Source organism: Balearica regulorum, chromosome Z (assembly GCF_011004875.1).
Source record: "Balearica regulorum gibbericeps isolate bBalReg1 chromosome Z, bBalReg1.pri, whole genome shotgun sequence".
NCBI classification, from domain to species: domain Eukaryota; kingdom Metazoa; phylum Chordata; class Aves; order Gruiformes; family Gruidae; genus Balearica; species Balearica regulorum.
The window spans coordinates 44,412,002-44,436,471 of record NC_046220.1 but is presented as its reverse complement, the minus strand read 5'-3'; the positions used below and the strand labels follow the sequence as shown (position 1 = coordinate 44,436,471).

The 24,470-nt window shown below is 42.8% G+C and overlaps 1 protein-coding gene across 2 annotated transcripts in view; it reads left to right on the top strand.

Moving 5' to 3' along the window:
* The window catches only part of LOC104635200 (TLE family member 4, transcriptional corepressor), a 99,148-nt gene that overhangs the window by 50,415 nt on the left and 24,263 nt on the right, over positions 1–24,470 (top strand). Inside the window, exons 7-8 of one of the 2 annotated variants that reach the window (XM_075740033.1) lie at positions 5,089–5,290; positions 5,712–5,728. In XM_075740033.1, the coding sequence (XP_075596148.1) occupies positions 5,089–5,290; positions 5,712–5,728 (219 nt within the window). Of the gene's footprint in view, positions 1–5,085; positions 5,291–5,711; positions 5,729–24,470 lie in introns of both variants that reach the window. The other variant, XM_075740032.1, reaches the window with a different exon arrangement.

The window sequence follows — 24,470 nt, the reverse complement described above, 5'->3', positions numbered from 1 at the left end:
CTTGAAAGATTAAGGACAGTAGGTTGCTCTACCCCTACATCTGTACCACGGTCTCTTTATGACAAACCAGTCATGTGATATAAATGCATATAGCTCCAGGACCATTCCACTACAGGAATTGCTGCATGGCTCTCTTTGTAGGCTGTTTTGCCGTGTTCTGTTTTAACATCAGGAAAACATTTTTTTTATAATAGTGTGCCATCAGAGAGAGAACTGTATAAAGGAAGTACAAACAGTGCACACCATGTCAGGGGTGTGAACAAGCATGATTGAAAAGTGTTTATATCATTCTGAGCACACTTATAACTCTGTGTGCCAAAGGACTTCCTTTTCTCGCTGGTCTTTAAACCATTGACATTGATATTGTGTACTCTCGACCCATTGTTTTTATGTCTTTATTTCCTCTTCATGTTGGTTACTGTTTTATCTGTATGCTATCTTACTAATGAGTCACTGGAGTAATCAATCACTTCATCTAATGAATTTCAAACAAACAAGCTATTTTATCCAGATTTTTTGAGGTCCCCTCCCAGTAATATTGCAGGTATGGGTAGTGCACACGTGTGTATAGATATAAAATATCTTTTTGAGATGTTAGTTTGTTAACATCAGAAATGTCTTCAGGTTAGAGGAGTGTGTTCGGGTTGTTCGGGTAATGACTGTGAGCTTTCAGGGTCTGTAAGAGGAATACTAGAAGATTACTGCTACAGAGAGCTGCTTGGAAATTATCCAGTAAAAACTTGAACCTTTTCCAGGAAAATAGGCTTTGAATGTGCTGACTATAACAAGAGAGCATTAGAAGCTAATTTGTTAGTGAGTTTATTATCACATTTTACTTCAAATTTGATCTCTTAAGATGTGTTGGGAAAAGAATTAAGCTAAGCATCAATATTTAGAAATGCAGTTGTAAAAAATAGTAATACTCAGATAAGAACCTTTTGCAAACCCATGGCTTTGGGACATGGCTTTGGAGTTATTTTAGTCCTTACTGTAGACTGTCTAGCAGAATATAGAGAAAATTAAAAAAAAAAAGACAAAACAGATTAATAGCAACCAGATGTTATCTTTATTTGACATGTATTAATATGTCTTGAAAGTTTTACTTCAGTTTTTACCACTGAGCTGATTTAAATGATCATCTTCCTAAAGTTATTACCAAAAAGGATGTCATCTTCTTTTTTGGCTGCTTTCTGATTGCTGGGTTTACCCTTGCCCTTATATTTTTGTGCGTTCACTGTTTCTTAAAAACACTGCAATCTATTTTGCAATTCTTTAGGGCATATTTTTTTGTACCTAACTGTTGCTGGTTTTATTTTTAAATAGTTCTGGAAAATTTACAGCATAATAAAGCCTAGTGTACTGCCTTTGCAAGTTTTCACCTATTATGCATCGATGCTGAAAATGTATGCTTGACTTTATGCATACTGTAGTCAGCTGTGATGGGATTGTCTAAAGTTAACCACACGCTAAGAGTTCATAAATAACGTGACTAAGGATAACAAATTAAAGAGAAGATGGAGGAGTGCGAAGTGAAAGCATTACAGCAACATCAAAAAAATTATGTGGTTGCTCAGTTGGCTCATTTTCAGGCTTTCCTTGCAAGTTTTTAAATTGTGTCAGGTTTTATGATCTAAATTCATGGTATGGGCAGAAACAAACATAAACTTTCTTCCATAGTGGAATATTTATTTGTGGGGAGAATATCTGTCAGTTGTCTTACTCCTCCATATCTTTGGCATTTTGATGACTAAAGGAGGCCACCTTTTTTTACCACTTTGTAGCACTAACCTGATGCCCAGTGGGTTAAGAAATTGCCCATGTTTTTGTAACTTTCCCTGTAACCAAGCAGCTGTGTACAGGCCACCCGGGAAGCTGATGCTCACCAGTGACACTCATGGGCAAAACCAAGCTGTGAATGTCGTGGGCATTTGAATATAGTAATAGATTTCAAAAGTCCGGAAATGGCCTCAGTTAGAGAGGCACTGTCACTTTACCTTTACCATCTTGGGTGTGCCTGTTAGCAAACAGCGCTTAATTATGTGATCATACACTTTTTTTTCCTTTTGCTCTTTCATATTCTGAGAGCAAAAGCCTGCCCAGTGTTCCGTTGAATTATTCTCATTTCTGGTTTTGAGCCAGCGCCTCACTTTTGCTGTACAACATTGCTCATCGCATTGGAGGACCTCATGGTCCTTTCCTGTAGTCATGCAATCCAGGTCCATGATCCTCCTCCTGTGCTGAACTTTTAGTCCAGCAACACACACAACATTACCCGTGACTGTGTGGCACAGGCACGTGGGGCTATACTGGAATTTTGGGTGTTAGCTTAGATTTATTTAACAGTCTCGTTTTCATGCCAAAGTGTTTTCTTTGTGCCATTACAATGGGACTAAATTGCACCAAATTTCTGCTGTATCAGGGAGTGACACTTTCGTGACTGTGGGGGCCGTGTTTTTTCCAGATTTCACGTTTCCCATAATTTTCCATAGAAGAGCTTGATCTCTTCAGAAAAGTTCTCTATGGCAGGAAGGCTATGGGCTTGGGGTTTTTTTCCTACTCTCTCCAGTTATTTTCAGAGCTTTCTGCAATTCAACTTGCAGTGAAAACGTGTCAGTTCTCAGCCAAGAGGTGCTGGGCCAGCTATGCTGTTCTGGGTGATCTCAAGCTGCTAGGCACTGAGGTGTCATTACCCGTAGTACTCCTAATGCCTATATGATGTCTGGGAGGCAGTAACGATGTTCGGTACATCCAAGGTGCAGTCTGTGCTGCTGTCTTGCTGAGCTATGTGGAGAGGTTCCCAACAAAGAGCAGTGAAAAAGGGAATTGCATTCACACTGCAGATTTCTTCAAGCTCTTCGGAAACCATCCTGTATCCATAGAGGAGGTCATATAATGCAAGTCGTGTATGTCAGTAGGCAGATCTGTATGGGTTGTACAGTACTGTGCAATGAGTATCCCTTACCTGGTACACTCCGCTCAACAGTGAAATAATTAAAAAGGGGAAAGCTCTGTCACTGTTGCTGTTCTCGGGCTCTTAAAGGCTTTGCTTCAAGCCACTGGCAGATTCAAGCAGACATCTTCTTGCAGTGGTTTATAGCACATTCTCAAACAGGAATGGGAAATTCCTTGTTTAAAATGAGACTCCAGAACACAGATTATTTTGGCCATTCCTTTTCTTTCTCTCGCTCTCCTCCTCCCTCCCCAAATCAGGCGTGCCAGATTGTTCCCTTGCTGTAAGGCTGCCCAATTCAAACCCTGAAGCTAAACAATACACTGTTGGCACTTGCTTCGTTTTGTTGTAGTTAATTTAAAATTCTAAGAAACGAAGCATCCTTCCATAGGCAAGCAAAATGTGTTTGATACTTTCTACAAGAAGGAGCACCTGATGGAATGGCACAGGTTCACAAGCACAGAAAAGATTGAGCCTTTCCTCTTCCACCTGGAAGAATCATCTTTCTGATTTTTTTTTTTTTTGGGTGCCTTTTTTCTCCTCCCCTATTTTTTGTATTTTAATTTTTTTTTTTTCTCACCTTCCTTTTGGATCGTTCACCTCCTTTACTGATCTGGGTCAGATGACATGTGCGTGCCACTACCAGTTCTGATTCCACCACCTGGATTGTTTTTCCAAGAATAAAAGAAGGATCTGTACTTTCACAGTGTGGGGTTTCACAGAGGTGTGCGTGCAGTGTGCTGCACAAGTTACCTAGGGTGCTGTATGTGACTTGCAGTCTTTTACTTTCAGTTCACCTCTATGTAAAGATTCATGCTAGGGAAGGAAAAATCAAGTGAACAGCATGTTATCTCCTGATTGAGTAAAGAGCTGGGTTGCAGGGTAGGAAGCGAATTTAGGTACAAACAAAAGTAGGACTTGAATCTTTGCAACAAGGAATTTAAAATGGAATGTTTTTATGTGAACCGAGTTAAGTTTTTATTTCTTCTTCTTCCAAAGTCCTCTATACAGATGTACACGGGGTATAGAGCAATCCTAGAGGACTTAGGATTCAATTTACCCTGAGTGACTGCTTTAAAACAAAAATTTCAGAGCTAATCTAGATACTGTATGAACAGAAGTTAGTTGGACGGTTAGATGGCAAACCTTAGACCCTCTCTTGGGATATATGTAACATAACTTTTTCACCTGTTTTTGTGGGGTTTTTTTCCCCCCCTGCCTTCCCATTGAGTAGAAATAAGCAATCTACCTACCCACAATGGTTAGTACAGCACAGAGCTTGATGCAGCCCTGGTTGAGGTCAAGCACTCCAATTCGAACCTCTCAAGGGCTTTCTCTATGTGTTGCCAGTGTACTGGTAAAAATGACTTTAAACTCTTGTCAGCGCAGTTACTGGTGCATGCATCACAGTCCCACTCAAATAAACCTGTCACAACACAGAGTCAGCAGCTAGAGAAGAGTACAAGGGCAGGCCTCTAGCTTTTCATTCGAGCATCACTAAACGTGCACAGAGTGCCCAATTATTTCAGCATTATTGAGCAAGCCTACAGGAGGACCCCAGCCTTGCTACATTAGATTTTCTTTAGTAATTTGCTCAAGTACCGCTGAGGACACTTAAAGGGCTTAAAACGATGGCTGCAACCAGTTTCCTTTTCTGGATTGTTAATTCAGGTTTTCTCTTTCAAATTAACTCTCACTGCATGCTGTGCAGTAGCGCTGGGAGAACTGTTTAACACTAATTTTCTCAATTTTCAGCTTTTTTTTTTTCATTATATAACTGCTTTTATAGTTACATATGTTTTGATTAGATGTGCACGTGGTGCGTTTCTGCTAGAAAGAGTAAAATGTAATACCTCTGTCAGAGCAATAAAAATTTCACCAAAACTGTAAAATTCCTTTCCTTTAGTCTTTTTTTTTTGTTTTTTTGTTGTTCTTTTACTTCAGCCTGAAGTTTACCAATTGTGTTGCATCCAAATACGTGGACATTTTTAAAACGTCAGGATGTTTCTGAGAGTTGATATCTGGATTCAACAGATGCATTGGTTGATCTGATCAATCACATTTGATGTACATGATTGATCAGACAACCCCCCCGCTCCCTGAACAAATTCAATATCTGTTTCATTTTTTCACAGCAGCAACAACTCCAGGCCCAGCATTTGTCACATGGACATGGTCTTCCTGTGCCGCTCACTCCGCACCCCTCAGGCTTGCAGCCTCCAACCATCCCACCCATTGGCAGCAGTGCTGGTCTCCTGGCACTGTCCAGTGCGCTGGGGGGGCAGTCCCACCTCCCAATTAAAGACGAGAAGAAGCACCATGATAACGATCACCAAAGAGGTAGGCACTGCTGGACGAGTGTGTAGCTTCATTGGTTTCTCTTTTCATCTTTTCTTTTTTTTTTTTTTTCAGTCTTCTCTTAAAAAAAAGTGGGGAGGAGGCAAAAAAGGGAATTTTCACAAGAATTCCTAGCTAATTGCTTCCATATTTATTACCTAGTGGTAGCCAGAAATTGTGTTTAAATGCTACAAATCTGTTTTTATAAATCTGGCTGTACAGTATTAATAATTAACTATACAGAAAAGTTAACATCTGTGCAATTTATTATTTAACAGACATCAGGATTCTTTCTTCCGAGTATGATAAATGTACAATTTTATATAAACTAACTAGTACTTTTCTCTTTTTCTCTTCCCTCATCTCCCCATCCCCTGCCACCGTCTCCTCCCCTCCTTGTGCATGGGGGCTGCTCTGCGTGCAGACAGAGACTCCATCAAGGTAGGACTCCATTTCATAGGTGTAAGGGGTGGCTCGAAAGAGCTGCGCGCTGTGTTTTTCTGAAGTAAGGCCCAGAGTGGTGGAAAAAGTCACCAAGTGAAACCGGGTTGTGATGCTGCTGTTGCTCAGCAGAACCCTGCCACAGACTGTGTTTTACACGTGGAAAGTGGCTGGTAGCGGGGCAGCCAGGATTGCAGGTGATGTGCTGCCCAGTGGGTTTGGTGGAACAGCACTGAGGCTGTTCCTGGGTACAGAGAAAGGGCTGCCCAGGGTCTCTGCCCAACCTTATGAGACAGAAAGAATTAGCCAGTAGTTTTAAGTCATTCGGTGGTTGTAAACTGTAATTCCGATATATCCTAATAATGCAGTTATGGAAGGAGAGCTCTATTGCTCTCAGGGGAGAGGTGGGGTGCTGCCTGCCGTCATTGCCGAAGCAGTTGGAGAGGACCAAGCTGCCGTTCCCTACTCCAACGAAAGGTGGTACTTGCACTGAGGATCCTGCCTTCTTTTTCCAAAATTAATTTTCAGGCTGTGAATGACTGCAGTGAACGTGTGTGCACCATCCTGTGCATGGTAGTGTTTATAAGTAGGCATAATACACATCTTGCAGCTCATATACTTTTGAGTGTTCAGTGATGAATACGACTACGATTCAGCGTATGTGCCTGGATGCTTGTCCGTACTGGTTGGCCACCAGAGTCTCTCAGAGGCTCCTGGAGTTTCAGTGCTGCAAGTTGAGGGGTGCATCTTAGCCTTGCCCTCTCCTGGATCAGTCTCTCCTGGCTGCTGCTGGTGGTTTACCAACTCACAGCAGTCCCAGTTGTTACCAGCTACTCAGTTACCTGCCCAGCTCCAGGTAGCTGGATGTAGTTACAGAGTAGAGCCTGAGTGGCTTGCACAATTTTCAGGAGCATAAGATTAAGCCTTTTCAGGTGATGGTGAGTGTGAAATTAAAGATATGCTTCTCTTACAAAGGGCAAAACCTATGCTCACTTTATTAAGCACTTACAACCAATTTGTCAAGGTTTTAGTGGTGCTTTTTTCAGGAGGACGTAATTTATTTGTGGGGTTGGCCAAATGGCAGAAGAGGTGTTCACAGCACGAGTCTTGGGTGCCTTAGACAAGATTACCAGGAGCTTGCCAGGGAGGTGTTACGGGTGTGCCCTAGACGGTGTCGGCAGGAGCACAGTGCCAGGCACAGGCTTTGCCCCACCAGAGACCTTTCTGGCCGGGGCTGCTGTGCAAGGAGCTATGCCTTTGCTTCTCCGGCAGCTCCAGGTGGGGATGTGTCCTGTAGCCTTCCCCAGCGCGCCCGTTCTGCCACCGGCAACTCTGCCACGTCCCAGCCGAGTGCAGCTGAGCCGATGGTTGTCAGTTTTGCTGTTACCCACATGGCTCTGCATAACAACCGGGAGCTGACAGGAACTGTCAGTTTTCACTGTGAGCAGCAAAGGCACTGAAGCTGTCTATCTGCCGACATAGGACAACGGCGCATCGGATTTCACTTCAGCTTCCTTGTCACGAGGGCTACAAACTGGGATTATTGTATTATGCGGCAAGGTGGGCACAGATTAATAATAACTTCCCTAAAACACCCCCCTGTTCGCTGCGAACGGGTAGTTTTAGTCCATTTTCTTTTTCCCTGCACCCAAAGTACAAGTAGGGAAGATACCTAAATGTGGAATACAAACCCACCTGGTTTCTTTAGCACGTCTACATACCTGTACAGTTGGAACCATAAATGTTTCACTCAAGAAAGTAAATGAGAACTGCTACTAAATGCCAATCACTGTTTTTAAACAAAATATACGCAAGTCATGTTTTTGTAATATCTGTGAGATGTTGGGGTGTTTATGCCTGCATGGGTGTAACAGGGAGTGTTTATACCAAAAAGGCTGGTTTTGTCTGGGAATGATTCAAAGTCACTGTTATTCATACAGCTTCAAGAGGCAGAGGAGGGCGTCACTACTTTGTGCCAATTTACTTTGAAATGATAAGTAGATGTTTGTCTTGCACAGTGTTCAGGTTGTGAGTTGGCTTGTGTCAGCATTATGGGGCCTGCTGCCAGCTTTGCAAGGTGAAACAGTTTGCTAATTTCCTTAAATGTTTTCAGTGATGCCCAGAGTAGCAGTTAGTTGCTTGTTCGATCGATCTGTCCTCCCTTAAGTGGCTCCTGGTTAAGAGAGGCATTTTATGATTGTCTACTGTGTGACTTGAGATGATTTTTGTCAGCCAGAACGTGCCAGTTGCCAGCAGCTGCAGTCTGTGTGCTTGTATGAAATAATTTATTCATGCAGGATAATGCTCCTTAACATTTAACAGGTAATGAACGTGACATAAATTTCCTTCTTGCTTTTAATTTTTCCCTTTCCTCTTCTAATGTGCAAACAGGCAGCTCTGGTACTCTAAATAGTAAGTAATTTTTGGCCATCTGTCAAAAGGAAATTTCAATACAAATTTAAATTAATGGTGCCTGAAATTTTTTATAGCTCCTCTAAAAGCCTCTAATGTGCAGAAAATTCTGAATCTGCTGGTAGTAATTAGTGTAGCATGTAATGAGGATATGGGCAATGTTATACAGCCCCAGTGTAACGTTTTGATATGGTAGCAAAATTTTGATTTATACAAGGTTGTGCCTGAGTTTAATTGTGAGAGACACTTTAAAGTGTTTTCTTGCTGATACAGATTATTAAGCAGGGCAGATTTTAGAATAGCTCATAAAGTCTAAATTTACGTTTTAGTGTACAATTCAGATAATGAAGGTACCCTACCCATTTCCACAAAGAAAGGAGTTTGGCTGTAGTGTCCCATTTCTTGCCACCACTTCCAGCGCTTTGGATTTAGTGGGCAGTTGTCCTGGTGAAATTCACTGTCTCTAGGTGTGCTGGTCGCAACTCTCCTCCTGGTTCAGGCCAGGGAAAAGGCAGTTTGCATCACTCTTGTAAATGTGATGTTTTCTGCCTGGCAGGCCAGACCAGACTCGCATCCTTCCCAGCAGCTCCCCAGAGTGAGCGGTTCACTGCCGACACCGAGCAGTCACCTTCCAGATAACATGAGGTTGTCCAGGAGCTGTTCCTAAATAATAAATCAGCATTGGCACAGTGAGTGCCATGGAGAAGGGTGGCTTTGGGAGCTCTTTGATTTTATGCTGGATTCAGTCCTCCAAATCCTTTGCAAAGTTTGAAGTGTGGGAAAACTCTAGATGCAGCAAACTGGGTCACAGGAGCGCTCTTTGTGCAGCGGCAAGGCTGCGGAGCAGACAAAGGGAAGGGAAGGGTGGCAAGCGCCAGGGCTGTGCTCAAAGTGCAGCCCTGGCTTAAGGGCTCTGAGGGAATATAATGTGTTTAGACAGAAAGACAAACAGCTCTGCAGTTAGCTGAGCAGCTTTTCACAGAGAAGTTGGTATGTCCCCTTTTCAACGCAGTAAAACTTCTTAAAAAAAAATAAAATTATTCTGCAGTGTATTCTTGCTTGCTAATTGCACCTCACAAGAATTTTCCCACCTCCTGCAATAACTGCTGATGCAGGAGACATGTCATTTTTCCCAGCCCTGGTACCCTCTCTGGGACAAATGTGGCCAAAGTTTCTCTGGTACCTAACAAAGCCCTTTCTGTAAAACACACCTTGTGAAGAAGCTAGGGGAGCATTTTGTGTGCGAAAGCACCACCTGGCAGAAAGTAGTCTAGCACTAGCAGTCTCTTCCTGTGGCTCTCGCTGCAGCAGCTGGAGTGAAGGAGCCCCCAGATGCTGGCTGGGTTTCGGGACTGCCAGAGGTAGCCAGCGTGTCCTCAAGCAGGTTCTTCAGGAGTCTTGGTCTTCTGACTCACTGCCTCGCGCACAGGATTCAGCTCATGTTAACTTTTTACTGCATCTTTTGCTAATCCAGGTATGTTGTTCTTTATACTCAGGTGGTGTGTTGCCTTTCTTTTCTTTTTTTCACGTGAATTGTAAATTATTTGGGGCAGAGACCGTGCCCATAGTAAGACTTGCCAATGCAGTGGATACTGTTCATTTTGATGCTGGGAGTTACTGTTTCAGCAGCAACAAGTGCCAGTAATTAAAAGCTGCAGTTTTGTGGCAGGAATAAAATAGCTTGTTTGAGATTCCTCTGGGAAAAAAAAAGTTTTAAATTAAAAGATCTGCAATAATGCATCAAATGCAGGTTAGGGGTGAATTTCTGTCCAACATGCTAGTGAACTAGGAGAAGCCTGTCTGGGCAAATTCAAGTGGGTTTAGCAATAAGATCACTTTTGCCTTAATCTATGTGAAGGCTAATAATTACACATATGGCAGATACAGGGAAAGCGGACGGGTGCGATTCCCACGTTCCATGTACATTTGTGGTGGCAGGTGCTCCGGTGCCTCTCAGTTTTGCTTCTCGAGCTGTTAGCCACTATTAAGTGTTTAGACCTCTGTTCATTTAGTACGTAAGTAAGCGTAAGCTGCTTACTCCTGCAGCTGTAATCTGATATTTAAAAAAAAATAAAAAAAGTTGTGTGAGTGTAATGCTTCTGGAAAGAACAAGGTAGTTTAAAATCAAAATGCCCAACATATAATGCTTTTGGATATTGTCAAATGTACTCACAATGCTCAGACTTTGTTCTTGTGCTGGTAGAGGAACACCCCATAAACTGCCACGATGTACTACTGTGGACTTTGTCTTAATTGTCAGGTTCCTTTTAACTGAGACTTCCTCCAATGGCATGAGTGTCCTGCCAAATGTCTTTGCATTCAGTATGTATTTAATGAGCCAAAGAAACATAGTTATCTGTTACACACCTAAAGAAATTTACAGAATTTATTTTCTGATCATTTTGTTATTTTGCCACTTTAATACCGTTCAGCTGAAAAGCCTGTTAAAATCCAAACATTTCACACTCCTGTCATGGATTCTGCTCATGCCTTTCTCCATTTGGAAATAAGGCATTGCGTGTATTTTGCTTTCTGTAATCATGAAGTGGTAGTTTTAAGCTGAGCATATTTGAACTAAACTTTGCTCCACAAGAGTTGTGTTTTTGATCTTTGTTGGTGTTTTGGGGGTAGTGTTATCAAAATATAATGAGTAACTTCTGTTGGCTTGTGATAGAATAATTTTTTTCAGTATTAATTGATATCTGCCTCTGGGCATGTAAGCTGTGCCGAATGTAACAGGTGCCCTAATTCCAGAAAATGTGTTGTAATTGTTTGTTTGTGGAACAGATGAATAAATATCTGTGGGGCATAGCTGGTCCTCAGGTGGTGAACGTGAATGGATTAATGATGTGATTGGGTGAGACATGCTTGTTTGTTGCAGTCTCGTCCAGTAACTGTCTGCTGAAGCAGAACAAATATTAATTAGCAGGGTCCTGTTTGTTGTCTCGGTCTATCTTATGGAGCGGATTTTTTGGCACTGCTTTTTTTCTTAATAACCTTTTCATGGCTAGACGTGTAGCACGTCATTCAAGCCCTGTGGTTTTTAACAGATTTTTAGAACACTAAACTGAACCTCAGGTACATATATCTTCCTGGTGCATTTTTTCCTTTTCTTCCCTCTCCCCCTCCAAACAGAGTTTTACATTTCTTTCATTCAGTGTCACATCATTTGCCTTTTTAATGTGGTCATCTGGGAATTTGAATTCAGTGTATTCATATGAAAATAACAGCGTATACTCTAGTATCAAAGAATTAGCTGCTCCTGCCATTTTTAATGGCTTCACCTCCTTTACCCAATAGCTGTTTCCACTTCTGCATATTAACTGTACGCTAGCCTCCTACTTTGCACACTTTTGCCGGTTACCGCAGGGTGACTCTTACATGGTGGTGTGACCACAGTTGGACAAACTCCTGCACTGCTTCTCACTACGAAACTTTGCCACTTGGTGATTTAGGGTGTCTCAAATGTTCTCTCTCCAGATGCTCTCTTCACCCAGGAGGCAAACGCTTACATGGGCTGTAATTTCTAATCTGAGCAGTCATGACTAATTATTTCCAAGGCAACAAACTGTGATGTTGATAACACAGGATTATGACTTCACATTGTAGAGTAGGAAGAGGAAGTTTGCTGGGGTGAGGAGGTGGGTGGAAAGGTCTCCTCCAGTGCAAAGGCTTTGACAATGTAATAGCTGGGGTAAAAGAAGTAAAGGGAGGGAATTAATTTGTTTATTATCTCTTTTGAAGTTCTCTTCATTGTAAGTGTGCAATTAAAGTCATACTTCGGATACTGGCATTCATGTCTTATACCAGTTTACTCATGGTGAACATGTCTGGAATGGAGAACGTTTGCAGGTTAGGTTAAATAGGTGTTAGTCAAAGTAACGGGAGAAAATAATACTCACCATTTTTTGTCAAAGTAGGACACAAACTAGATGGCTGCTTTTTGTGTTACAGATTTCTCTTGGTGATGTGATACTTTTTCTTTTTTTGTTGTATTCAGCACTTACCATTTTGATTTTGAGTTGTCCTTAAAACTCTTAGATCAAAAGTAACTTGAAACATCCCTTATTTTTATGCAAATCAATGGATTCCTTGGGCATGCTGATTATCTGGTGAAGGGAGGGAAGCAAGACAGATTACCTTCTGGTATCAGCGACATGGATGACGTGTTAGAAGTTTCTATCTTCTGGCTAAAGTCACCAAAGGGTAGTAGTAGGTTAATATTTGTAGTAATATTTGTATTGCTCTTCCTGTCTCTTTCCTGGCCCTGAGAAAGAAGCATGTTTCTAGTCGAAGTGTTGTCAGTGTCTTAGGTTGATTTTTAGAAGAAGTTGAAGGAAATGAGTAGTCTTGACTGATTCCCAAGTTATTATGCAAGATTGTCGAGTGCATCATGAATTACAAAGTTTTAGCTGTGCTTTGAGGGAAGAAGCAATTAGGCTGACCAGCAGGAATCGGCCATTGAGGGGAATTTGCGGGAAAGCTACACCGTGTCTCCCGCCTCTCTCTGGTACAGGTCTAATTGAGTCCAATAATTAATTAAATATCTAAAGCTCGATTAGCCTATTCTGCATAGCAATTTGAAAAGTTCTGTGTTTTCTTGAGCGACATTTGGCCTTTTGAAGAACAAAAAATTGGAAATGCTAATTTTTTTCAGCCAACTAAGGGAAGAAAATAAAAATGTCTCCATAGCAACAAAGCTTCTTTCTAGATGGTTTCCTAAGATATGCCTGAACCAGAAGCAGATGTCTGATTTGAAAATCTCGCCTCCTTCAATGTAAACAAATAACTTCTAGGCAGGTGTTGGAAATAATATGGAAATCCTATTAAGGGGCCCTGGGTTCCTGTCACTCAGGAAGCCCCTGCCACAAAAGGGTTGGTTGTCTGAATAAAGGAGGCAGAGTAAATTCTCGTTAGGCTTTAGCTTTTCCCAGGAAATTATTGTCTCTCCGTGCTCTTTCTCCTGCGAGCCTGAATGCAAGCCATTTCTTCTGTTGATCCCCTCTGCCACCCTCGCTTTCTCCCTCTCCTCCCCTGCTGGATTAGCGCTTGATGGCAGCGGCGGCTGCTGCTCGGGGCGTTGTGGCATTTGTGATTGTAACCCCCCGTCCCTCCATCCCCAGCCCTGCCGTGGCTGGTGAGGGAGGCCAGCCAGAGGAGACGTCTGATGCTGGCCTGGAGCGAGGAGAGGATGGAGGAGGCGGAGCAGCCGAGTCCTGGGCGGCTTATCGCTCCAGCTCGTTTGTGTGAATTTATAGATGATGATGTAGCCTTCTGCACGGGGAGACCCAGCATTGTCTGGACCCGGGATTTTCCTTTTTTCACAGAGACCGCAGCTTTGGAGGGGCTGTGGTAAAGATTTTGGGGTGGCCAGCTTCCTGGTGTCACATGTTGGGATTGGTTTTTCTCATAATGTGCCTAGGAAGCTGGTGTGCCTTTTTTTTTTTTTCTTTTGAAGTTTCTGAGAAAATGTGTTGTGCCTGCCGTCAGTAGTCCATTAGTCTAATGCGACACTTGTGCTGCCTTTGCACTTGACCGTGTCACTTTTGTCCCCAGACCCCTCTGTGCTTGAGCCCTGCACTACCACAGCCTGGGGACCAGCTTACCTGTGGCCGAAAACTTGAGCGCCGGGCAGGCGAGGACAGGTGCCAAGGACCCGATTTCCAGGGTTTCTAAGGCTGGGAGCGGAGACCGGGTGCGTGTCCCTCCCCTCCCTCCCATCTCCTCCCTTCGCCGTCTCCGCTTTCCTCGCAGCACCAGAAGTGCATAGTGATGCTCTTAATAACACTCAGAGGGTTAAATGTGGATAAACACAAAACAAGGCTTCTGAAAAGCCTGACGATTATCATGCAGCATTTCTCGGACTATAGCCCCCGAGACGCACTTCATAAAGCCAATAAAGCGCGCGCCGGTGGTCTCCCGTTGCCCTGGCAACGGACCACAGGGCACCCTGTGTGTGAAATGCATGAACATCTGCGAATTAATCTTTTTTGGTTGGTTCTTTCCTTGGCGGCAGCGAGGGCTGAGCTGGAGGGACTCCAGGGATGCCCCCAGCGCCTGGTAGAGGGGGTGAAGCCGGGTCCCTCCTGTCAGCGCTCTTGGGGAATGCTCAGGGACTCGGCTTGACGGCGCTCTTGCTGGGATGCTGTTAGCTTGCTTTTGGCTGCACGGGGGAACGAATAAAAATTTTTTTCTCCTAATTTGAGGCGTTATTGGGCTTGTCGGTCTGCCGTGAAAAAAAAAAAAAATAATAACGTGAGGGAAAAATTGAAATAAGCGCTCGTCTCCGCACCACAGTTTACTGGACTTCACCACTCGGGTGCTTTGCTCTCACAGGACTGTAGCGGCAGCACAAGTCGAGGGGTAGCTGCTGTCGCGCAAACCGCAAAATGGAGACGCTTGACAAAAATCAGCGGTGTGACAGCCGGCCCGGCTGCGCTCGGGAGACGCAAAGCCTCGGGCACGGTAGTTTCCACGGGCTCCCGGAGCAAGGAGCCAGCGCAGGGGCCGTTGGGGTCCCGGCAGCGCCCCGGCCGGTGCGCGGGTCGTCTGCCCCCCCTCGCCCCCCGCCGGGCGCGCCGAGGTGCGGATTCGTGTCCCGGTGCGGGCGCTGAGCCGGCCGCTGGCTGCTCTGCACCGAGTCTCCGGGAGGACTGTAGGGGGAACACTGTGTATGCCGTATCATCAGCTAACGCTGGAGGCAATCAGTGTTTTAATGAGGTATTGGAAGTGAAATGCCGCTTTAATCTGCTAATTGCATTAAGAGGACGGCAGATTGCTCTGTATCACTCCTTTCTGAGCTGCAAGTTTATCAAAGAGTACCGAGGTGCTTTTTAAGTGAGGTATTGCAGCCAGTCGGATGCTACTTGTTTGCATACGAATATTAGCAGGCACAGCTGTACCTCTGGTTTTCTGCCTCTCGAGAGGTGGTGAATGCAGCTGTGGGAGTTTACTTAATACGTACTTAGCGTAAGTGGGGTGAAGCGGGGCGGGGGGAAGAAGGGAAAAATTGTGACACGGTTTGTTCCTTTTTTGCGTTAGCAGGGTGAGTGGTCTATTGTAGCTTCTCCGTGCAGTGAAGCTGGCATATTTCAAGCCACTGTATTTTTTGAAAGCGTAAATAGTAACGCTGATTTCACTGGCGGTGTCCTGTTTTGTCAGACTGGTGTGTACTGCAGAGGTGCAGTGCAGGTGAGTGGAAGAAGGGCTAGGAGAGGTGTCTCCCAATTGCAGCTATCCCTAGAAGAAGGGTTGTCTGAAGGGTTGTGTGGTATGAGTTTGGCACAAACCACACACAACACAAAACTTGGCAGCTACACCAACATATTTTGAAGTCCTTTGCTCATTTTATTTTAATAACAAAGTGACCAGACTATATACAAATAATTGCTTGTATTGTAGTTGAAAAGCCAATGCTGACCTAAATAACATGAAGCTTTGCCTTGTGATGTTACAACACTGGGCATTAGGAAATCATTGTATTTGGCTTGCAGTAATTATAGCTGTGTGTTTATATTTCTTGACTCTCCTTGATATGTTTACTTAAATGATAGCTGTTGATGCTGTATTTCTGTCCCACCTCTCTATTTCTTTTAAAAATACCAAACTGCAATTTATTTTAGCCTTCAAGGAAATGAATGTCTTGCTTTTCCTCCCCTGCTTTGAGAAAAGTGTCTTGCAATGACCTGCAAATACTATTTTGTAATGAGCTTTGCTGTCCCGTACTGCAAAATATGAGAGGAATTCAATGTCTGGATAATTGTAAAATAATCCCTTTAAAATCAATTACAGTAAACCTTGTGGGGTGAGAGAAACCCTTTTTCTGCCATTCCCTTGAAGTACGCTATCTTTCCAAGTGCCCTGTCAGGATGCATAATTGGCATTAGAGTAGCAAAGGCACCCTGCTTTCAGCACAAAGGCAGCCTGTCCGGGGTCAGTTTGGTGCCTTTATAAAAAGCGCTGTATGCTCATCACCAAGGTAGCCTAAAAGCTTTATATCACACCACAGGTATTTGAAAGCAATTAAGTATTTAGCAGACCTTCTGTAAGACTCTTGCGCGCTTCATGAAGGTTTTCTGGTAACTGTGTTGCTTTCAGCAATGGCAAAGGCTGGAGGTGCCACTTTTGGACCTTTCTTCCTGCTCCAGGGGATGAAGAAGAGGGGATATTTTTTGTGTGGTGTCGTCTCTTTTCCCTGTTCTTTTTAGAGTATCTAGTATCAAACTGTGTGGGTTTTTCCCGGTTAATCTGTGCAAGTTGCAACCCTTTTGGTATCAAATCAAATGTTTTCTGTGCTGTAGTACCTCTCTGTTGTGCCTTTGGTCTCCATGGAACCCTAAAACATTGTGCAAATACTGCTAATGACTGTAACGGTCCTGCTAATACTGATAAACAAACTTAGCATGGCAAATAGCAATAAATAGATTTATTATAGTGAATTTAACTGACGTTTCCCACCAAGTGGAGTAGGGTTGCAATGGGTACTAACAGCTGCATTGATCACAAAGTGATGGAGCTGCTGCTGCTTGGTAGACAAGTGTTTCGTAATTGCTTTGGACAGAAAGAGGAAGAATACTTTATTTGATTGAAGAAGGCTCTTTATGTTGACAACACACGACTCCAGAGATTGCTACAGTGAAATTACTGTAAAACGGCTTGGTTTACAAACAAAATGTGTTTCAGATTCTAATTATAAAAACAAAAATATGTGCTTTAATTTGACATACAGACAGAATTTCTCTTACTATTTTGCTAAGTCTTAAAACTGCCAGGGATTCTCTCTGGAATACTAGTTAGTCAGCATGCACAACTGCTACTGTAGATGTCAAAAATAAAATATTTATAAGTGTATTTGATACTGTGTTCTGGCTCAATATATGTATCCGTCCAACACTGCACCGTGCTATATATGTAAACTGGTCTTGGGAAAAAACATTTGTTCCTATCCAGGGTTGTTCTTGCCAATAGTGAGATTAAATCAAAACAAGCACCACTTGTGATCTAATTTGCCCGTTTTCCTGAAGTTTACTTAAAGTTTAAAAAAGAATATGTTAATGTAATGATATGGTTGTGACAAAAGCCAACAAAAACAAGGAAGCAGACATCTGGAGGTGGCTGTTTCCCACACTAAAGAGGCAATTGAAGTAAAAGATGTAATGCTTAGCACTTGGTTCTATGCTGTATGACTGGTTTGCACAGCTCTTTGAAAGTGTAAACATGAACCCTGGTGAAACCTCTGGAGAAAAGCACCTGAGCATTCGCCTTGTGGCTGCAGAGAAAGAAACGTGAAGGCGGGTGATTAAGATCAAATGAGTACGGGGGGGGGGGGATGCGGAGGAAGAGAGAGATGTGGGAATAAATGCATGTTTCCTCTCTGCATCCACTTGACTAACTACTGTGCCTATTTTTATCCACATTTTGCATATTCTCAGGAGAGAACTCTTTTACCACTCGCAGGAGAAAAAAAAAAAAAAAAAGAGGAAGAAAAATCGTAGGCAGCAGCCTTGATTATGCTGTATAAAGATCAGGCAGCTAGTAGACCGATACGTGCCTAGCGCTTGTATGTTAAAAGCTGTTTGCTCTCTATAGAGTGACACCAGAAGCAAGGCGTAGGAAGGCGTTAATCCTCTGAGCGTTAACACTTTCCCAGATCATAGGTTACCATTGTCCTCTGATGTGTCAGAATTTGCCTAATGTTTCCTTTTCTCCTGTCGGACATCTGGTGGTTCCTCGGAAATATTTGAAGAGCCATCGTTTAGTAGTTTACGGGAAAAGCCTTGAATAATTCACACAACAAATGATTAGGCAAGCACTTGTCTATCTAACTGAATTATTCTGCATGTTTGCTGAAGCAGTAGAGCAGGAGAACTGCATTTCCTTCTCCGGAGGGTTTACAGTGGTAGTATTGACCCACCTAGTTATTGGGTTTCAGCCTTTTGTTGACACTGTTGTAAATGAAAGCAGCCTGGACAGGCACTGAGCAGCTGGGCTGGATAATTGTGAAGGATTCATGCTTGTTGCTGTTACCCCCAGTGTTTGTAGTGAGTTGTTTGCTTTGACTTTTGTTGAACTGTTGACAAAAGCATTAGATACAAATGGGAACAAATAAAGTGGTGAGATGCCAGGAGGGCTTGGCAGTAATGGTGGTTTTCATTCCGACTTAAATGGGGAATGTCGACACTTCTCTGGAAGGGAAATGGAAGGTGTGTTCAGCATTCGTGTGTTTCCTTCTCCCGTTTGCCTTCCTTTCCTTACTGCTAAATATGTTTTGGCAAACACAGGTGGATAAAAACAGAGTGGAGGCAATTTCACCATTGCCTTAACTCTTTGGCACCACGTTCTTGTAGCTCTTTCTGGCTGTGGGATGTCTTGCTGGGCAAATCCAGTTCCTGGCATGAAAGGATTAAGTATAAAAAGGGAAGGGGAGAAAAAAAAAAAAAAAAGAAAAGAAGGGGGAGGTAGAAGGGTTAGAGTTGAGAAAAGAGAGGATTAAATAGAACAGTATACACTAAGTAGTATAGCCAGCAAAATTGAAGTCATTTACTGGAACGCTTTTAATTTGGTTTAAACAAAATACTCTTTTGTATATTCAAATGGGGAGTAGCTCAGCTGTTGTGAAGCCAGAAAATTAATGGTATTTTTAGTGAAATAGCAAAAGCATGTCAACAACATAGCTGTGGATGATAATGTTGGCATTTTATTCATGAGGAATTATCAATGCAGGTTACTGGACAACATAGTGTGACTGGAATGATTGAGCACAGGGGGAAGCAGCTGTCCTTCTGTAAGATTATTTCATTTTGCATTTAGTCTTTCAGGATGAGAAGGAGGAGGGAGAAATAAAACATTTAAAAATACGTGTCTGAGATGCCTATCCTTGTGGTTTCTTGCTCCTGGAGACTAACCTTTTTACCTCTGTCTGACTCACGGTTTTGTCACTGCTTCTTTTTTTTGCCAGCTGTCCTTTCTTTTCTAGTCTCTCTTGAGGGATGGCAGAGCATAGAGGCAGAAGAATAGAGTTGCATCAGGATATCTTTGCTGAAAAGGCAGATTTGGCCCTGGAGGAGCTGCAAATTTGTTCTAGCCATTTCTGGCTCTTGAGTTTTGTGCCTGAACTTTGTTTGCTTGGGACCCTTAATGCATTTAATGTGTTGTGAAATATGGTTACCTTGCCAATCATGGAGGAAGTTAGTGTATGATCTGGAAGGTCTTACCGCTTGGCAGGAGAGATGCTTTGTATTTGTTACTCTGGCTATAGTTTTCTTGTAGCAATCAACCTCAGAGTGTTGTGCTGGTCAACTGGAAAGTGGCAAATAGAGTTCACAGGGGTGAAGACACCACTGCGATGAAAGGAGAAGGCACGATTTTGTATTGCTGTCTGAAGGCATACAAAGATACTCCTTGCCTCTGCTGTAGCCTGTGTATCTGGTGGCATCTGAGGTGCCCACAGGGTTTCGGAGCACCTGCATGCAGCTTCGAATCATCCTAAAACCATACGCCATAGTAGCAAAGTAATCGTGGCGATTATGGACCCACTTTAAGCAATCATCTGTGAGTGTTTTCTTTATTCCCCTTTGTTATGGTTGCCATATTGTTCCTAGTCTCTTCACAACAAGAAGAGAAGCACAAAAAGAGATAAGGATGAAATTGCCTTTTACTGCTGCCATTGCTAAGGTTTCTTGTAACACGCAGCATGTTTGTTGTGCCAAACCACAGCCCTGTGGACGTCAGCAAGAAGCGTTTTGCCCAGATGTTAAATACTGTGGGATAAGAGCCTGAATTTGTTATTAATCCCACAAATATTAAAAGAAAGTGAAGAAATATCATGCTATTTCCAGCAAACATGTACTGGGAGTGGTGTTACTGTAAATATCAGCTTGTGCATGATGAATCCCCAGTTCTTTTTGTCTCCCTCTTTGGGGAATACCCTGAAGAATTGTACAGGGGGCTGAAGAAATTCTCATAGCAAATTTCAACCTCGAATGAAGGAAAAATGAGAAATCTCTGAAAAGTAGGGACTTAAAGCCCAACCAAAACAAATATATTCCATAATCATGTCTGCACAGCATTTGGGAAAACCAGTTTTGGATCATCTGAATTGTGTGAGAATTCGGAAGAAATAGCTCGTGAATGTTCTACGGCATTGCCTGGATGCTTTTTTAATCAAGCTTGGGTAGTTTTCTGATTTCATGTGAAATGCACTTTCCCCTGTACTTGGTCACACAGAGTTAGCTCTTTAGGCTAATCTGCTTTGCTTGCAGACCTGTAAGAAGGCCCCAAGCTGTGCGTTACCAGAAGAAGGCACGCGTTTCAGGAAGCTAAAAGCTGGAAGTAGGAAAGTGCTTCTGGAAAGAATTTGCATTGGAGTAACAATAGTTTTGAATGATTACAGGAGCAAAAAGAAGACAGAGAAGTGGCATACTATGTTGGCTGAGATCGGATTGAACTTGCCAAATCATAAAGTGATTATGCATCACGGCGCAAGATTTTTTTTTGCATAGTCTAGTGTGAGATAGTAAGAAAATGGAGTGCTAAACTGGCTAGGTAGGAATAAGAGTGGAGATGGGGAAGAGCATTCAATAATGTAGCACAGGAAACTGTAAAATAATAAGGCAGATGTAGAAGTATGACAGAGAGATGATGCCCTAAATCAGTGGTGCACAACCTTCAGCACAGAATGTCTTTACTGGCAACTTGCCATGAGCCAGTGGGCTGCACCTATTTTGCATATAATTTACATTGGATTTTAATCAGATAAGCACACACCCTGTTTGTTTTTCTTATTTATGGAGTGCTTTAAGTGCAAACACTGCATAGCACAAAGCAATAAAAGACTGTGTACTTGGTGGGTTATAGTAAAAGGACTGATGATGGGAAGAGCGGCTCTGCATTTCTGAAATCAGGGAGGTTTATTTGACATCTGGCTGTCTTTGAGAAGGCCTTACACATTTTGAAGGTTTGAGTTTATTAGGCAGCTGCAAGTTTGGCTTTGTTCACATTTCAAATACATAAGGTTAATTTGAGAAAAAAATAATTTCAAAGGCAGGCTTGCAGATAGCACATTTCTTGGTTAATCCTGTTACCCATGGGTAATTTAAAAAACAACAACAACCACACCACCAGCAGCAGTATTTTATTCATGATTTTTTGTTCAGAGTATTAACTTAGTTACATCTCGGATGTAGTGGCTTTAAGTTCTTGTGAGTTTAGCTGATGACAGTTTTACATCTGATACAAAAGTGTTACCTCTTTTACGTTTCCTCTGTCTCTGTGATACGGATTTATGCAAACTAAGAATGAGCTAAAGTTATTATTTGTAGACGTATTAGTTTCTGGAGTTTAGTATAGGCAGGCACTCTGTTACAGTACTTGGTTTGCTCTAGTAATCTAGTTGTGTTTTTGCAGATACAAGGGAGACTGATTTTTATTTTTCCCCTCCTCCCTTATATTTCCATTTCAATCTAGCGTATTTAGTGGATCCATCCCTCTGATACTGGAGTACCTCCAAATCTTCAATACATTAATCCTCACAACAACCCTGCAAGGAAAAGAAACGCTCTCTAGGCTTCTGAAATTATCCCTATTTTATAGATAATGAACTGAGGCATGAAGAGGCTTAATTGGCTTCACACAATCAGATAAAAGAGCAGACTACTGAACCTAGGTTTCCCAAATATAAACACAGTTTTCCATCCTTCCCAGTTTTAGTTTTTTGCTCAGGCATCAGCCTTACCTTCAATTCCTCCTTTAGAAACCTCTCAGTGGATTTGAGTCCCCTTCATGGCAAGCGCACGCACGCTTCTTTCTGGTAGCAGCTAGTTTGCCAGCTCAGTCCTTTTGGGCTAATTCTGATTTCAGTTGACTACCTAATCTCTGTATGTTTTTTCAGAAGAGAAGCTTTGGTTGAAATTTCATCCTTCCTGGGGCTTTGATAACATTACTCTTGTGTGTGGTGTAGATCTTTCAACACCGCACGGGGCTGTAGATGTAGCAGAATCGCTGGAAGCCCACTTGCGCTGTTGGGAGGGTCACGGCAAGGGGAGCACGTGCGCAGTGTGCCCCCCGGGCTAACCAGCTGTCACATAGCATATATACAACCACACCGCAGAATCCCTGGGGCTAACGCTAACCCTAACCCGTCTGGGTAGCACACCACCCACCAGCAGCATGACTCCGACAGCCCAGCGCTGTGCCTGAGCTGTTCCCCATCGTGTTACCTCTGGCCCGGGGCCGTGCTAGCAGGGCTTTGCCGCTTCCCATACGTGGAGCAAGATTGTTCGGCCGTGGATCAGGATTGTCGGCGCAGTGCTCCGCTTTCAGCCAGCAAGGTGTCTGGTGCGGGCTGCTGGAGGACTCTCCCAGGCTTCCTTCCATGCTGCTGCAGAGGGAGCAGCCCCAGGGGTGGATATGGGAATGTGATTTTTGTCAGTAGTGAAACTGCCCTGTGGGGAGAGCGTGTAGGCAGGGAAGAAGGATTTCCATCTGCGGGCTGGAGCTCCTGATACAATTGTGCCTGCTGTGAAAGAGCTTGTTACACTTTCTCACTCTGAGGGCTCCATCTGGTGCTCTAGGTGTCTTTAAGTGGAAATTTACGTTTACTGTCAGAACTAAAATCTAGGCACAATGGGCAGTCTGGTGGTCTTACCAGTCACATCAAATGCTGAAGGCCTTTGCTTCACCTCCCACCCTGTAATATAAGGAGCAGGGAAGGAGAGTGAAATGGATGGGGATGGACCCCATCATAGTAGGAGGCAGTAATGAAGACGGACTTAAAAATTCAAGATTTTTGCTGTCTTGGGGCATAATTTAGCTCATTACTGAGAGCAAGCAAGGTGGTGTTGCAAGGAAGCAGAGTCTGCTGTTGCTCAAGCAGCCCAGATGTTGGTTAGTAAATAGTGGTGTGACTTACAACTGAGCCCCTTAAATTATAACGAGAGACTTGCTGGCAGTGCTTTGTGTATTTGATCTAAGGTTCCCACTCACTCATCAGGACAAGAAGGCCCTACGTTGATGTCAAATTTTAAGATGGTGTGTGCAGAGATCATCATAGTAGTCAAGCCTTGCAGTAGGAGACATGTTGCTAGCTGTTCTGACTTCTGCCTTGAAAAGCCATGGTTTTGACAGCTACTAAGGAGAAGAAATGCACTGACAAACTGCTGCAATCTGGGATTTAATAAGGCTTCCCTACCGAGAAACCCATTTTACAAGTTATCCCATGCATCCTTCCCAGCTCCTTTTTTGCCTTCTCACCGTCTAGCTGCTTCAGTCTCATCTGGATCAGTCTTTAACAGCTAAAATAATTCCTGACTGTGCATAAATCAAGCTGCTTGGTTGAGTGTCCGTTAAAATATGGTTGTTGGTTTTCAACATACTCCAAAGCAAAAATGCTTGTCTTTGCTGTTGCAGAGTGAATGGTGGCTAGAGGAAATTTTCCGTGTTGAGGAATCTCGGGGAGGCTTTCCAATAACTGTGTAACTCCTGGGTTTGTAGTGCTGCTTGGGCCTTTCATCTCCACACTCTTAATTGGTTCACAGGGAGATTATTTACTGTCAACAAGAAAAGTACCTTGAACTTGTCATTTTAATAAACTTCTTACTTGCCAGCTTCTCTAGAGGCATCCCAAATGGAAATAAACATCTTTCATTTTATTTTATAAAATAAATTTTAAAAATGGTTTCCTAGACAACCTTGATAAAATGTCAACATCTTCTCAGATCTAAACCCACACCATAGGTATTGTTATCTCTATCCCTGCTGTGTAATTTGTACACTGCAATAGTTTGTTTGGAAACATGTCTGTTATTCTTTAAAATGTACTTAATGCTAGATTAGAGAACATAAGACTTTTTTTTTCTTTTTTTTCTTTTTTCTTTTTTTTTTTTTTTTGTCTTCTGCTTCCACCAGCTCATTTCTAAACCATTTAAAATAAAGAGCTTGAGCGTGTATGGTATTTAAAAAACCTTTCACATGATGTTTTTAAAACAGATCAATTTCAGCATTAAAGGGTTAGGAATCCAGCCAAGGAAAATTCAACTCAGGATTGTATAGCTATAATGATAATGTATTATACCCGTCTTCCTTGAAAATGATTGTAACAGTAGAGTTGAACCTAGTGAATTACATAATTTAGGAGCATTTGCCAGAATGCTGTTTTAGGGGGATTACTGTAGTCTTCCCTTAAGAAAAGCAAAGGAAAAGATGGATTGTATTATGAAGTACTTAAATGAGAGAGAACAGTCTTCACAAATTATCTAAGATAACTCATTTGAATAGAACAGAAGGTCATGTGTGTGTACACCAGTTATCACACTTAACTACTTGGCAGAGTATA